Source organism: Lepidochelys olivacea (genome assembly GCF_965140295.1).
Source record: "Lepidochelys olivacea isolate rLepOli2 genome assembly, chromosome: 12".
Lineage (NCBI taxonomy): Eukaryota > Metazoa > Chordata > Testudines > Cheloniidae > Lepidochelys > Lepidochelys olivacea.
In genome coordinates this window covers 10,205,450-10,221,577 of record NC_140422.1, presented here as the reverse complement: position 1 = coordinate 10,221,577, position 16,128 = coordinate 10,205,450, and the positions used below count along the sequence as shown (strand labels likewise).

The 16,128-nt window shown below is 44.2% G+C and overlaps 1 protein-coding gene across 1 annotated transcript in view; it reads left to right on the top strand.

Annotated features, from left to right (window-relative positions):
- The first annotated feature begins 3,527 nt into the window (after window positions 1-3,527).
- PLA2G15 (phospholipase A2 group XV) overlaps window positions 3,528-16,128 on the top strand; it is a 29,042-nt gene continuing 16,441 nt past the window's right edge. The window contains exons 1-2 of the mRNA XM_084644225.1: window positions 3,528-3,781; window positions 11,606-11,762. Coding sequence (XP_084500351.1) covers window positions 3,607-3,781; window positions 11,606-11,762 — 332 coding nt within the window. The 5' untranslated portion in view covers window positions 3,528-3,606. The remainder of the gene's footprint in view (window positions 3,782-11,605; window positions 11,763-16,128) is intronic.

The following is a 16,128-nucleotide window of genomic DNA, read 5'->3' as shown; positions in this document are numbered from 1 at the left end:
TGTGGACTGGTCCAGGCTGGGATTGATGATGGGATGGAAATTGTTGAAATCATGGTGGAATTCCTCAAGGGCTTCTTTTCCATGGGTCCAGATGATGTCATCAATGTAACGCAAATAGAGTAGGGGCATTAGGGGACAAGAGCTGAGGAAGCGTTGTTCTAAGTCAGTCATAAAAATGTTGGCATAATGTGGGACCATGCAGGTACCCATAGCAGTGTCGCTGACTTGAAGGTATACATTGTCCCCAAATGTGAAATAGTTGTGGGTGAGGACAAAGTCACAAAGTTCAGCCACCAGGTTTGCCGTGACATTATCAGGGATACTATTCCTGATGGCTTGTAGTCCATCTTTGTGTGGAATGTTGGTGTAGAGGGCTTCTACATCCATAGTGGCCAGGATGGTGTTTTGTGGAAGATCACCAATGGATTGTAGCTTCCTCAGGAAGTCAGTGGTGTCTCAAAGATAGCTAGGAGTGCTGTCTAGCGTAGGATAGCGTAGGATAGCGTAGGGCCTGAGGAGAGAGTCTACATAATCAGACAATCCTGCTGTCAGGATGCCAATGCCTGAGATGATGGGGCATACAGGATTTCCAGGTTTATGGATCTTGGGTAGCAGATAGAATGCCCCTGGTCAGGGTTCTAGGGGTATGTCTGTGCAGATTTGTTCTTGTGCTTTTTCAGGGAGTTTCTTGAGCAAATGGTGTAGTTTCTTTTGGTACCCCTCAGTGGGATCAGAGGGTAATGGCCTGTAGAATGTGATGTTGGAGAGCTGTCGAGCAGCCTCTTGTTCATTTTCCGACCTATTCATGATGACGACCGCACCTCCTTTGTCAGCCATTTTGATTATGATGTTTGTGGATGGCATTGTGTTCTGCACGGCTGAGGTTATGGGGCAAGTGATGCTGCTTTTCCACAATTTCAGCCCGTGCACGTCGGCGGAAGCACTCTATGTAGAAGTCCAGCCTGTTGTTTTGACCTTCAGGAGGAGTCCACGCAGAATCCTTCTTCTTTTTGTAGTGTTGGTAGGAAGGTTTCTGTGGGTTAGTATGCTGTTCAGAGGTGTGTTGGAAATATTCCTTGAGTCGGAGATGTCAAAAGTAGGATTCTAGGTCACCACAGAACTGTATCATATTCATGGGGTGGCGGGGCAGAAGAAGAGGCCCCGAGATAGGACAGATTCTTCTGCTGGGCTAAGAGTATAGCTGGATAGATTAACAATATTGTTGGGTGGGTTAAGGGAACCACTGTTGTGGCCCCTTGTGGCATGTAATAGTTTAGATAGTTTCGTGTCCTTTTTCCTTTGTAGAGAAGCAAAGTGTGTGTTGTAAATGGCTTGTCTAGTTTTTGTAAAGTCCAGTCACGAGGAAGTTTGTGTGGAAGGTTGTTTTTTTATGAGTATCTAGTTTTGATTTTTTCATGTTCTCTGTATATCTATATCTTCCTACTGTATTTTCCACTACATGTATATGATGAAGTGGGCTTTAGCCCACAAAAGCTTATGCTCAAATAAATTTGTTAGTCTCTAAGGTGCCACAAGTACTCCTCGTTCTTTATTCTGGAGTCATGTGGCTTATATAATGTTCACTGTGCTGCTTTGTGTTTAACTGATGTCTGAAATTGGCTGGAGTCAGTTCTGGTATTTCCTAAATTGTCCTTGCAGGGTGATTAGCTAAGTCTGTCACATGGTTGTATGTTGTATTGGTCAGTTAATCTGCAGATGTCCTGCTGTCAAACAATTCTTAATTGAGAATAAGAACTGAGTTGGTCTCTTATGTGTTTTGTTTTGTTTTTTTTTTTAACAAAAAGAAAATGTTTGTTTTTATTCTGAACAGCAGATCAGTCTTTACCATAAAGTCATGATTTTAACTTACGAAGTCAGCATCATCAATGCATTTTCCCTGAATAGGAAATTTTACCTTTTATCAAATATCAACTTTAAATGTAAACAAAACAGAAACCAAAAGCACTTGTTACTGGGCAGTTACAAAACACCTGAGTTTGTTATCTTTTAAGGGCCATGGAGTACCGATTCAACTGTGGTGCTGAGGAATCACATTACATACCCTGAGCTCCTTACTATTACTAGTGAGGTAATGGTAGCTGAAATCACTATATGGTGGTCATTCCTGTTAATATAAAGCCAAAAGGATGATTTGCATATAGAGACAAGTAGGAAGATAAGGGGCCGACTCTATTGGTATCCCATGGTGTAACTGGAATGGAAGATCCATAAATCTGAATAGTCCTAAACTCACAAAATGGAGTAATGGATATTATTTGGGATTGTGATGAGGTATATGTACCCCAGCAAGGGGAGGAAGGAATCACTGATCTTCCTTGTTGTGGAGGAAAAATATCTTCCCTTTCCTGTGTGAGAGAAGGAGCTGACATTCCTGGAGAGATGGGCAAATAGCTGGGCCTTATTAGGGACGCAAACCTTTAAATGTATTCGGGCTGCGGATGAGTCCTTTGGTTCCAGAAAAGTACACACACTACCCACTCCCTGGGCTGAGAAGACCTCTGTCCACAGCACAAGGGTGAGACACTGTGTACTCGGTGTTCTTTAGACTCAAAAGCCTGTTGATCTATTATCCCTTAGAGAAGACTGATGGGTGTGTGTTTGTGAAAATTAATACCTCTGAAGAGAGTTGACATCCTTGTTCTGCAGGACGTACACTGATGTCACAGTCAGTTTTACTGGTGTTTGTTAACTCTGAAGACTGAGGTGATGGTTTCAGCAGGCTATGTCCATGAACCTTTGGGATCAGCCTCCATTAAATTTGTTAGATGTTGTCACCCTCTCTTCTTTCCATGGGTGGGGAGATACCCTGGAAAATAGTTTTTGAGGTCAGACCCAGCCTCCTGGTAGGATTTGCCAATGAAGTCTCCTTCCATGTGTGGTGGGTTCTTTTGTTTTTGTTTTTTGGTGAACCTCCTTCAGAGCTATTCCGAACCTGTTGTTCTTCCATGTTCACTATCCACTGCAGTCTCACTGTGTGAACCCCGACATCTGCTGAACCTCGACAGCCCTTGTGAGGTGGCTATAGCAATGAATGACCGGATGAGTTTTACAGTTTACAATGTAAATGGCCCTGTCATGACTGCAGTGGCTGTGGGAGTGCAGGGGAGGTGGGTGGGGGTGGTTCCTCTACTCCCAAATATTCCCCACCCTGTTGGGCATCTTTATTGCTAGTGTCATCTGCCCTGGAGTGTAAATAGCTCAGGGAAGGGCCAGTTCTTGTTGTGTCTATAAAACACCAGGCACATACAGCGAGCTAAGGAGCCAAAGGACCATGGTCTGGGGCCCCGCCCAGCGCTCGCAGGCCGGGGCTGGCTGGCGCTTGGCTCGGCCTGCGATTGGACCTCTCTTGCGGGGAGCTGCGTGAATCAGCCTCTCTGCGGTCGGTGGGTAGCGCCCGGCAAAGGGAGAGAGGCGCCTGATTGGCTGGGTGGGCTCGGGGCGTTGATTGGCTGGGTGGTTCGGTTTTCTTGGCCGCGTCGGGCGCGCGCCGCCTCAGTAGGCCCTGGCACCGGCTGCGTGGAGGGGCCCGTCCTCGAGCTGCCCTCCCGTCGCTGCTGCTGGCTCTCGGCGGCTGCGGCTCGCGGCATGAGCTGGGGAGATGGGGTCGGCGCTCGGGCCCCCCCTTTCCTCCTCCTCCCCTCCCTCCTCCTCCTCCTGCTGCTGCTCTCCCCCGGCGGCAGCTGCCTCCCGGGCTCCCGGGCGCGCCAGCAGGGCCGGGGCAGCGCCTCCCCCAGATCCCCGGGGCCGCCCGTCGTGCTGAGTAAGGGCGGGGGATGGGGTGGGGTGGAAGGCTGGGGACAGGATTGGGTACAGAGGCTGGGGGGGCAGTGGGGGTGGGAGGCTGGGGGCTGAGGGGGAAGGCTGGGGACAGGATTGGGTACAGAGGCTGGGGGGGCAGTGGGGGTGGGGGGCTGAGGGGGAAGGCTGGGGACAGGATTGGGTACAGAGGTTGGGGGGGCAGTGGGGGAGGGGAGGGTGGAAGGCTGGGGACAGGATTGGGTACAGGAGGCTGGGGGGGCAGGGGCGTAGAAGGCTGGGGGGGAGTGGGGGCGGGAGGGTGGAAGCTTGGTGACAGGATTGGGTACAGAAGGCTGTGGGGGTGGGAGGCTGGGGGCTGAGGAGGAAGGGTGGGGTGGGAGGCTGGGGAGCAGTTGGGGTGGACCAGTGGGGCGGAGGGCTGCAGATGAGGCCTGGGGTCAGTACGGAGGGGGGTGGAAGGTTGTCTGGGTGTCAGGTTAGTTCAGAAGGTCCAGGGTTAATTAATAGGGTATCGGTGAATTCCCGTTGTGTCTTGTTCTTCACTACTTCAGGTCAGGCAGCAAGCACTGCTTGGGCACTGGGCTACTTGTAGGATGGCCTTGCATGCAAGTCACCTGTATTACTATAAACACTTGGTTTGCAGGGCTGCTCTGAGTTAGGCCTTGTGTAGACCAGGGCTTAAGGGGTGATGTTCTTAAATGTAAACTTAACACACTTTAAATGTACCTCAGACAAGGCACACTGCCTTTGGGTAGCCTAGTCTTTAACTTCACTAGTTTAGTATGTATTAAAGGCAGTGTGCCTTGTCTGTATTAGGCTTTTGAAACTTTTTTTTTTTGGGCTAATGCTTGTTAATGTCACATCTTTAAATCCTGCCCTAGACCAGGCTTTACTGTGTTTAACTGAACGTATTCAGATGCATATGTGCAGACTTGCAGTTATAGTTGAATGATCTCGGAAGTAAAAACGACCAACTATCATGTGTAATTCACTGTACATAGGACTGGACTACATTGAACATTTTTCCAGTTAAACTGCTGGTGTTATACTTCCCTGGGTGGACACTCTAATTCTGGAATAAGAGTGTCCCCATAGGGGAGTTACACCAGGGGAATAAGAGGGGCTTTTTTCAGTGTATTTTAAGCTGCTTCTGAAGTGGTATAAAGTAAACTGGCAAAAAGCAATTTCATAGCAGAAAAGTGTGTCTACGCAGGGAATTATAGTGAGATAACTAGCAGTTTAAATTTGCTCCTAACTTTGTATCTGACCTTCCCCACTTTTGGTTTACAGTATTGTGAACATGCCAAAACTGGGGTGTCCTTTTGTATGTTTCCTAATATGTAGTAATATTTTCTAGAGTTTAATGATTCTTCTTAAGTAGTGGAGAATTAAATAGGAGACTGTGATTCTGGTTATCTGTAAAGCACATTTTCCCCCTCCTTCATTTTTCTCCTCCCTTTATGCATTTCAAAACAGTGACTGAAAATTTACCAGACCTACTAACCAAAAGGTTAAACCACTAGCTAGGGGCCAATGCATGGGGGTGACACACTCAGTTCACACTTAGACTGTCTTAATCATATGGGTTGGAAATTTTTCTTAAAATGAAAATGTATATGCTGCTGAAGTTGATTCCTAAATCCCTTTGTTTACCAGAGCAAGCTTCCCACTTGTCAATGGGTGTGGGCAGTTAGATTTTTTTCAAACCCTGAATCAATTCAAGTCATGTTAACATGGGAAAACTCCCTTTCCCAAAACTTTTATTCAAGTTGAAACTTGTTCCTGAAAGAAGGGAGTGGGTTTCACAGTTGTTAGAAAGTAACATTAAGAATTCTACTTCATCACACAGCCCAGAAAAATCATTGCTGCTTGTTGCAGCAGCAAAGGGGTTACAAGTCCTTGCATCTGTGTTAATAAGCAATAAAAACCGAGAGGCAGAAGTTTCTTGGGTAAATATTAGGTGGTTTTGTTTTGTGTTTTTTTTTCTTTTTTTTTTTTAAAAGCTTGTAGTAAGTGTAATTGTTTGAATATCGTTTCACTCCATTTAAAACAGTTGTCAGGCTTGTTTGCTCCTGAAACTTCCCAGTGCATATGCACACATTGCTGTCAATTGGAATAGAAATGGTAAAACGTACCTAATGTATTAAATAGGGGTGTATTTGTTCTTGATACTGATGCATGCCCCTATAAGGAATATATTCTGCATTTTCAGTATGCAAATGATGATGATGCTATTAACAAAAACTGATTTCCAGAGAAAAAAGCTGGGAAGAGTTTTTATTGGCTTGCCATAGATGTCAAGGTCTGTTTTGATTTACACAGATTAGTTGATGTGTTTAAAATGCTGCTGTTCAGAATTATTAATATTCCCTTGCTGCACAGACATTCTGAAAAAATGTATGTTGTACGTTAGTTTAGATAGTAACTTAGCTGCTGCCCAATGCATTGTATTGCTATGCAGATACTGTTACAGCTTTTAAGTAGATGTCTGGACACTTGGCTAGGATGGTATAAATGTGTGGTAGTGGGAAAAGTTCAGCATCAGTTTGCTGTAATTTTCTAAACTCATGAAATTAAGTGCAAGCAAAGCAATTTGCTGTGAGCCATGTTTGTGAAGATTAGGATGAAGCTTTTTTCCTAATCTACCCCACTTCTTCCTTGTTCCCTTTATAACACTGAATCTTAGTAATAAGCTTTACTTACATTCCAGTCCAAGCTTCTTCAGGATAAAGCTGACAGTGTAATAACCACTGATCCAAATCAGACTCCAACCACAAAGGAAGTAAATGAGATTGGGTAACAATCATGTGATAAACAGATGTTGTCCATGGGACTGTAATGCTGTTACTTATGAAACAGTTATGGGTATACGAATTCCTCAAGCATGGTAAAGGAATTTTCCTTAATTTATAAGATCTTGTTTCTTTTGTGACAGGTTTCAGAGCGGTAGCCATGTTAGTATTTATCAGCAGAAAGAACGAGGAGTACTTGTGGCACCTTAGACTAACAAATTTATGTGAGCATCAGCTTTCGTGAGCTAAAGCCCACTTCATCAGATGTCTGATGAAATGGGCTTTAGTCCACGAAAGCTTATGCTCACATAAATTTTAGTCTCTAAGGTGCCACAAGTACTCCTCGTTCTTTCTTTTGTGAGAAGAATCTAGCATAGATTCAATTGCTGAACGTGTATTTGGCAGGTGGGAGAGAAGAGATAATCAGATGAGTTGTCAGCCAGCATTTTAAAAATTAATAACTTGTCTTGACTATGTCTCTATTCTAATCTGTTCCTTCGCTCCCTTTTTCCAGCAAGCGTCTCACCTCACTTGCCACATGCCTGGTACAATCCTCAGGAAATAGAACTAACCTCCCCCTAACACCTCTAGTTAGGTTTTTGTAGTAAGGGTATATTCTCTTTTGTAGTCACCAGTGGAACTTCTGTAAACTTACATTAACATAATGAAGCTAGTAATTAAATGTCTAACTTGTTTCTTCATCCTCTGAATTGTGACCCTTCCTAATCCGCGCAGAAGTGTGATTGTTTAGCTGCTGTTTAGAAACAATGATTCCCTGGGTGAGAATAAGTGTCAGTTACCTATTTTGTTTTACACTGGAAAAGAGGACAATATCTTGTGAAGCATTTGGTAGGCCAGCCACTGAAACTGATCAGCCATGAGGAACTAACCTAAATATAAAAAGAAAAGGAGTACTTGTGGCACCTTAGAGACTAACAAATTTATTTGAGCATCAGCTTTCATGAGCTGTAAGGTGCCCCAAGTACTTCTTTTCTTTTTGCAAATACAGACTAACATGGCTGCTACTCTGTAACCTAAATATAGTTATGTTTTTGTGCTTCTTTCTAGTTAAGAGCTTTGGTGCAGCAGCCAAAAAAGGCACAAGATTATTTGGAATAACTTGTGGCCAGTTAGGTCTATAAGCAGAGACGTAAACAGCAGTTTATGGGGTTCTGAGTTTGAACTTCAGTACTTTTTGAACTTTTATAATTTTTCAAGAATGTGATGCAGTGCTACAAGGCCCTCCTACTGAAGATAGCTACACTTTCCACTACATTAGTTTTTTTTAAATGACCTAAAGTAAATTCTGACCTGCTACTGTGCTTACACACACACTCTAAATGAAGTTGTTTATCAGAGGTCTAATGAGAGATGGGGTGGTTGATAGAGAAATACAGAGTAAAACATTTGAGACAGCAGGTCCAAATTCTTTTCTTCCCTCTCCCTACACCCTTCTTTACAGAATAGGCTAGGGCAGTGGTTCTCAACCTATTAATGTGTTACATGGACTGCAGGTTGAGAACCACAGCACCCTCCCCTATGCCAAGTGAACCCCTCCACAGAGTGGGGCAAGGAGCGGAGCCCTGGACGTGGAGCTGGAAAGCCAGGACCTGGACCCTGACTCGGGCAGCCTAAAACCTGAGGGTGCTGCAGCACCCCTAGTTCCCAGTGTCCAACTACCCACAAACCTGCCCAGAGACCCACTCTACTGCCCCCGACCTCCTGTGTCACTCAACAGCCCCCTGCTGGTAGGAGCTCTCCAGCAGGTTTCCAGACCCTGTCGCCCCGTCCCCTTTCAGATCAAAGCAGCAAATTTTGAATTTTTTTTTTAGCACACAGCTGGGCTGCAGCTGGGTGCTAATTGTGCTGCATGCAGGCCACGGGTTGAGAACCGCTGGGCTAGGGGAATAGATTGTTCACTCTCTTGCATACCCAACTGAAGTTCTTTATTGCTGGTGACTTTAAGAGAGACCTTTAGGAGTCTGTTTTAAACCATATATGTACCCCAAAATTTCCACAGAAAAGAACTGCAGGGTGGGGAGGAGGAGGTGGTGAGAGTTTAACTTTCTCCACACCCTGTAAGAGATTGCTGGCATCAGCAATTGCCGGTGGTCTGCTCTCAGTAGGCCAGTTTAAAATAGGAGCTCTTTTTCTCTCTCGACAGTTACTCCTGGGTCATCAGTCTCTCTCAGCACTTTACAAGCAAGTAAACCAAGTGGCTTGCATGTTCAGAGTGCTGCTCCAGTCTACCACTTTAGCATAGTGAGCTTCTTAGAAGGTTCAACTGATGAAGGAAAAATAGAGTAATGCTATAAACTAGCATGCCCTAAGGTTCAATACAAATAGCTGAACCGTGGCTGTTTTCCCTATTTCAAAGCCTCGTTCCTTAAAACGTCCAACCCAAAGATGCAGAAGTCAAGAAATAGATATGAAGCTGTTTATTGACTAGAGACAGTGCCAGAACTTTTATTTGCTCTTATAATTGAAGTTCTGGGTCTGCCTTGTTGATTGGAAGCTATGTATCCTGTTCAGTCTAATTTTTGCTGCTGTTTGTGGAAACTTATGTTCAGAGGCTGATTTCAGAAGCCTTCAGGCAAGTTATGCCAATTTATTGCAGAGGAGCTGTGCATGACCTTGCTTTTATTATAAGTTTGTTTTAAACAGACAATATGGCTGTCTTCACTTGGCTATACATGGTTCCCTGTTCGTCTGCAGTGATTGGGAAATCAGTTATTTCCAAGTGTTTTCCAAAAGTAGGAAAAAGTATGTGTATACATGCAAAATCTTGTACAGTTTTATTATTTTAGAGGTGTGACTTCTTGGAAAGGAATATGTGGGAAGAATATTGCGTAAAAATTGTGTTGGTGGTTGTAACACATGTTAGCCTTTGGAGGAAAATTGGCAACACACAATTACTATTTTTTGGATAATAGGATTTTACTATTTGTACTGCCCTATGTTTTGATTGATTAGAGTTAGTTTTGTGTGGTGAAAAAAATCAAACTGTAAACTCTGCAGACCTGCATTTAAAAGCCTCGAGATGCCAGGTGTACATGCTGAAAAGTGTACAGCTGCACACACGCTGAATGGACTGTTAGGCCACTAGCTGGTAATCTGCAAAACCCACTTACACTTGCGAACACTCAGTTTCAGCCACAGTAAACGCACATGCATTTTTACATGTGGCCCTGGCTTTCTCATGTTTTGTAAACATGTCCCTAATTGTTTTCACTATTGCAAGTGAACTTAAATGATGGTAGGAGGGGGAATAGAAAGTGGACTGGGAAGACCGTAGAAGGGAAATTTCAGAATGTTTATTTTTTGATCAAAAAGCTTAATGATAACTGTTGAGCAAACCTACTACTGCCTTTGGAGTCAGAATATTATTTGATTGTCTTTGCCACAACTTTCTCTATAGAAGTCTTTTAAATTGTTGTATATGTGAAAGTTAATCCATATTGGTTCTTGATTTGTCTGACGTAATCTATTCCAGACCAAAATCTGATTAATTTTTTTCTTTTACCTGAAATGCTTTAGACAGCCATATGGCCAGTCAGAATTAGAATAGCGGTGAATCTGACAAGTGTCGTAAAATGGAATGAATTGAGTCTAGTAGGAACTTGCATTGGTGCAGCACATGTACTGTTACGTCTCAAACAAAAAAAGGCAAATTCAATACATTTAAAATATCGCTGGGTAGGTGGCCTGGATTCTCCAAGAGTGCAAATAACCTCTCTTGCCGCGTAAGACATATGGGAAAGTAACAGTGTAATGCTGCCTGAGTTGAGTCTGTCAGAGCATTTTTGTTTGAGTTGCTCGATATCTTGCATGTTTTTAGTCTTCTCTGTGCAAGTCTTGGCACTAATGGCTGTCAGCATTCGTTTGCATTTGTCAGTTTTTTGTGTTGGAGAGAATAATAAATTGCAGAAAAGGTAAAAATATCAGACCATTTGCATGCTGACTAGGGATAGATACAATAACAGTGTCAAGACTATAACATCAGTTCTAAAACCTGGATGCAAAGGACGCAAGAATATATGTGCACATTAGTAAACTACAACCCAACTAAGTTATGTGAAATGAGGCTGTTATGGCAACAGATACAAAGTAATGAAAATAAAGCTCCAATAATGAAGTAAAAGAAAAACAGATCCAAATTCATTTTTCTGTGGGTAGTGGTGAAAATGTTAAATAAGGAATTGCAATATTCTGAAGGAAAAAATTCTTTCTTCCAAAAGCCGTTGGATTACTCCGTACGGGACACAGAGGTTTTTGATAAGTCTTCGATACAATCTGATTAATTTTTAATTTAATTAACATGTGATACTCATGTTTTAAGATAGCTCCCCTCCCCCCGCCCCAAGAATTCTAATAGGTTGGTGAGGCATGCTTTGCCTTTACAAAAGCCCCAACATTGTGTGTTCATCTGTGTGTGTGAGAATTCTGTTCTTTCCTATTGTTTCATCCAATTTGACTGATACAGAAGTTAGGTTTACTGGCCTGTAATTCCCTGGATTGCCTCTGGAGCCTTTTTAAAAAATCACTCTCGCATTAGCTATCCTCTAGTCATCTGGTATGGAGTCTGATTTACACATCACAGTTAGTAGTTCTGCAATTTCATATTCAAGTTTCTTCAGAACTCGTGGGTGAATACCATCTGGTCCTGGTGGCTTCTTACTGTTTAATTTATCAATTTATTCAAAAACCTCTACTTACACCTCAGTCTGGGACAGTTCTTCAGATTTGTCACTTAAAAAGAATGGCTCAGGTTTGGGAATCTCCCTCACATCCTCTGCAGTCAAAATTGATGCAAAGAATTCATTTAGCTTCTCCGCAACAGCCTTGTCTTCCAATAATAACGCCTTTCATACATTTACAAAATCTAGCAAGTATCTTTGCTGATGCTGTAATATAACTGCAGTCATACAGTGGTAGAGTAGCATGGAAAACAGCATATGTAATCACTAATTCAGTAACAGGTTTTGACTTGTAGTTTGGTATTAGTATATTTCTGCTTTTTATGTTTCTTGCAGTCCCAGGGGATTTGGGTAACCAGTTGGAAGCCAAATTGGACAAACCCACAGTGGTGCACTACCTTTGCTCCAAGAAGACAGACAGTTACTTTACGCTCTGGCTGAACTTAGAATTGCTTCTGCCTGTCATCATTGACTGCTGGATAGACAATATCAGGTAGGACCACAGCCCTATCAAGAGAAGTATGGAGTTCTTCAGATTTTTCCTGCACCCTTCCCATCAGGTGCAAACACCTTACATAAATATATGCAATCTAAAAATCTTTCTTCAAATTCATGAGTAGCAAGAAGATTTTTCACTAGCTGTTTGGGTGGTATGTGAGGGGAGGGAAGCCTTAGGTAGGAAAACGGGATAAAACTGAGGGATCTTCAGGTTGCATATCAAGAAAAGTCTCCTTTAAGTGCCTTTGTTCTAAAAAGTGGCATAACTCTACTGCCCCATAGGCTCTCAGGAATTCAACATGAATTTTCAATGCAGGTTCTTGAAAAAGAAACCTACAACTAGTAATTAAAATACCAAATCTGCTTCATTAGAATAGTTTTTAGCTTTAAAAATCTGTATGTGGCATTAGTGTCTTCCCTCATTAAACTTCTGATTGCTACTAGGTGTACAAAACTATTTAGCAAATCAAAATCCCCAGCTAGCAGATGTTAACTTCTTGTATAGTGCAGTACTATAAAAATACTGCTCTAGTACATTTCTAGCTGTTGTCTATGTACTGAACTCAAAAGGTGCTGGATTTGGCAAAAATCCATAATGTGGTTCCCTGGGTTGGCAGATAGATTGCTGAAGTCGGGGATGGCATTTTAACATTGTTACAAGCTCACGTTTTAGCCACTTGACTTTCAGAAATGTTCCTATGCTAATGAAATGAATCTACTATGATATTTTAAATGGAACTTTAAAGCAGCTCGGCATAATTTTTCTCACTCCTCTTCTCCACCTCAGGCAGAAGCCTCTGAAAACAAGACATCTTACACCATATCCTGAATGTCTACGTTGTGTCTAGGGGAAGCAAATTCTAGAGCTGAAGGGTTTTTAGGGAGTGTCCAGTCTCCAGGTCCAAATGTTCAAATCTAGGAGATCTTGGAGCACCGCAACTGCCTTAGCAGCAATGTAGGGATAGGCCAGTCACAACCCAAACCATACTGGAATTTCTGGATTGATGTCAGCACCTTCTGTTGCATGTGGAAATTGATAGACAGAAAGCTATTATTCATTTGAAAATTGTTTTCCTCTCTGTGGCTAATGCTATGAAGTAGGTAGGCATTTATATTCACTTGATAGTCCTAGGTAGAGTGCATTGCAGTACTCCAGTATGGAAGTCATAAAGGCTAACATTTACACTGGAGAAATTGGCCAGATGAAAAAGATGTTTTTGGCCATAGTCACTTGGAGCCCCTAAATGAGGATCTGAAAGTATCTCCAACAAACTAATCTTGCCCCTTCCTGCCCACTGGGGGAGGCAGGATCCAATATTTTACAATATCCCTTTATTTAAAAATAGCCCAACACTAAATACTTTCCTTTTGAATATAAAAATGTATGTTTTGACGGCCCTGTTCCCTTGTAGTGGATACATAAACACCTTTTGGACACAAAAATGGTCCCCCTTAGGGCTTATCCACACTGGACTCTTTTTTTTTTTTTTTTTTTTTTTTTACCTTCAGAGGATGATTCCTGCAGGTGGGGAGTGTGCACAGCAGTCTTTACAAATGTGTTAAGTACCTTTGGAGGTAAAAAAAATAGTCTAATGTACACAATCTGAGGGTGTCTTTTCACTACAGAGTTCACTGAGCTCTTACATGAGTGTTTAACCCCTTTCCTTCCCCATTACAATCCTCTAACCCAGTGGTTTTCAAACTTTTTTTTCTGGTGACCCAGTTGAAGAAAATTGTTGATGCCCACTACCCAATGGAGCTGGGGATGAGAGGTTTGAGGTGTGGGAGGGGCTCAGGGCTGGGCAGAGGGTTTGGGTGCAGGGATAAGGGCTGTGGGGTGGGGCTGGGGATAAGGGGTTTGGGGTGCAGGGGGGGGCTCAGGGCTGGGGCAGGGAATTGGGGTGCATGGAGGTGGTCAGGGCTTTGGACTGGGGGTACAGGCTCTGGGGTGGGGCTGGCAATGAGCGGTTTGGGGGGGAGCTCAGGGCTGGGGTAGGGGATTGGGAAATGGGTTTACCTCGGGTGGCTCCCCATCAGCAGCGCAGCAGGGGTGCAATGGCAGGCTTCCTGCCTGTCCTGGCACCACGGACCACACAGTGCCCTGGAAGTGGCCAGCAGGTCTGGCTCCTAGGCTGAGGCGCACAAGCAGCTCCGCGCGGCTCTTGTTCACAGGCAAACACCCCCCAGCTCCCATTGGCCAGTTCCCATCTAATGGGAGTGCACGGCCAGGGCTCAGGCCGAGAGCAGTGTGTGGAGCCCCATGGCCAGCACTTCCCCCCCCACCCCCTCATTGTAGGAGCCGGATCTGCTGCTGACTGCTTCCGGGGCACAGCATGGTGCCAGAACAGGTAGGGACTAGCCTGCCTTAGCCGGGCAGCACAACAGATGGGACTTTTATGGCCTGGTTGGCGGTGCTGACTAGAGCTGCTGTGACCCAGTGCCTTACATTCCACAATCCAGTATGAGGTTGCAACCTGCAGTTTGAAAGCCACTGCTCTAACTAAGTTTGGTGCTTTTAATCTAGATTAGCTGACCTGACTTGAGGTACAGGCTAGAACTCTGTCTGGTAACCTGCCCATCTTGCAGGATGCAGACTAAAATCGCTCCAGAGCTGATAGTCTCTGACTTTCTTGAGTGTCCCTGCATAGACATGTCCTTAGAGATGGCTTTTTTTAATGCTGTTGCCTAGAAGGCACCGCATGCTGTAAATAAATATTTTGAAGCAGATCTGATGACAGCTTGGGTAAAGTCCAGTTCTATTTTGTAAAGTAAACAGGGCGCCTAACTATGTTAATGGCTTCCTTGGTCTCAGACTTTAGACTGGTTCTCCAGCACAGTTAAGGACTCATCTGCACTGCACTTGTACTATGTGAAAGGACAAATATTATAACCAGGTCACCCAACAAGGTTATATTTGTAGTGTAACTGTATTCTTAAGTGGCTTTTTGGAAGCTGTTTCATTACTATTTGATGAATGACCAGAGAGAAATCTAGCAAATAGAACAGCCTAATAGAGAAGCATGGATACTCACAACAATTCCCTTTTCTGGGGGCCCTGGGCCGACAGAAATCTAACTGAAATCTAGGTTTGCATTACCTAAGATCAGTTTTACAGTTAATTGTTCTGAGCATTTGTTCTCTGCCAGATTACTCAAAATAGCTTAATTATTTCACTTATTGTAGAGACAAACAAATGTTTGGCTTACAAACTTGAAGTATCAAGTAAAACAGTTAGACTGGTTGTTGTGGGGGTAAAAAAAATCTGCATTCCAGACACTTCACAACTTCTTGAGATGCATGGAACCTGAACAGGAGCTACAAAATACTTAATGTCTGTCCGTCCTTGTAATTATTGTTTCCCAAGAGGCCTTTGCTTTACTGCTGGTTATGGCTTTTCAAATACTCCTTCCAGCTGGACAGCTATTCCTAGTTAGACCTGATTAGCTTACTTCTATTAAGGGGACCTATGCTGAAGTTTCCTTTTAGTGCTCTATTGTCTACTATTGCATTACTTTCTTACATTCATAACAAGTTTCTCTAGCTTCATGCCAGACGCAGACTGACACATCCCCGAACTGTACAAGGCATTTCATACGGTCTCCCTGGGACTGAAGTCTGCTCGCTTTACTGTACACCCAGTTTCTACAGCCTGAAGATAGAGCTCTGTACTCTTATTTTCAGAAACGAAGTAGAAGAGTACAAAAAACTTTGTTTGCACTGTGTGTTACCACTTGTGTATTGAAGTGCCCTTGTAGTAGTGTCTGGCTTTGTGCTGCTCCATGTAGGTAGTACTTCTTAATCCTTTTTATTGTATTCAGCAAACATAAGTCCCGTCTTAGGTGAGAGCTACTAAGTCAGTGTTCTTGGCTGCAAGGCCCCCGGCTGAGAGTGCTGCTCCCTAAGTCCCCTGTAAGCTGTGCCGCACAGCAGGCTATAAGTAGCCATGAAACAGCTCTAAAGGGCCATGCAGCAGGGACCTGGAGAGGAGAGAGGTAGGGGTGGGCGGGAACTGGTGAGGGGATCAAGTTGGGGCTTGCAGGGCTGCTGTGGGCCTCTCCCTCAGCCCTGGAGCTCCCGTGCTGCCTGCCCGCAGGGAGAGACCTAGAGGGGAGTCCTCTGGCCCCAGCCCTGGGGTAGCCTGCCTGCACCCCAAACTCCTCATCCCCAGCCTCACCCCAGAGCCTGCACCCCCAGCCAGAGTGTCCCCCGGCCCCCGCATCCCAATCCTCTGCCCCAGCCCTGAGCTCCCTCCTGCACCCTAAATCCCTCATCCCTGGCTCCACCCTGCAGCCCTCACCCCTGCATCCCAACCCTCTGCCTGAGCCCCTTCCCAAACCCGTCATCCCCAGCTCCACCCTAGA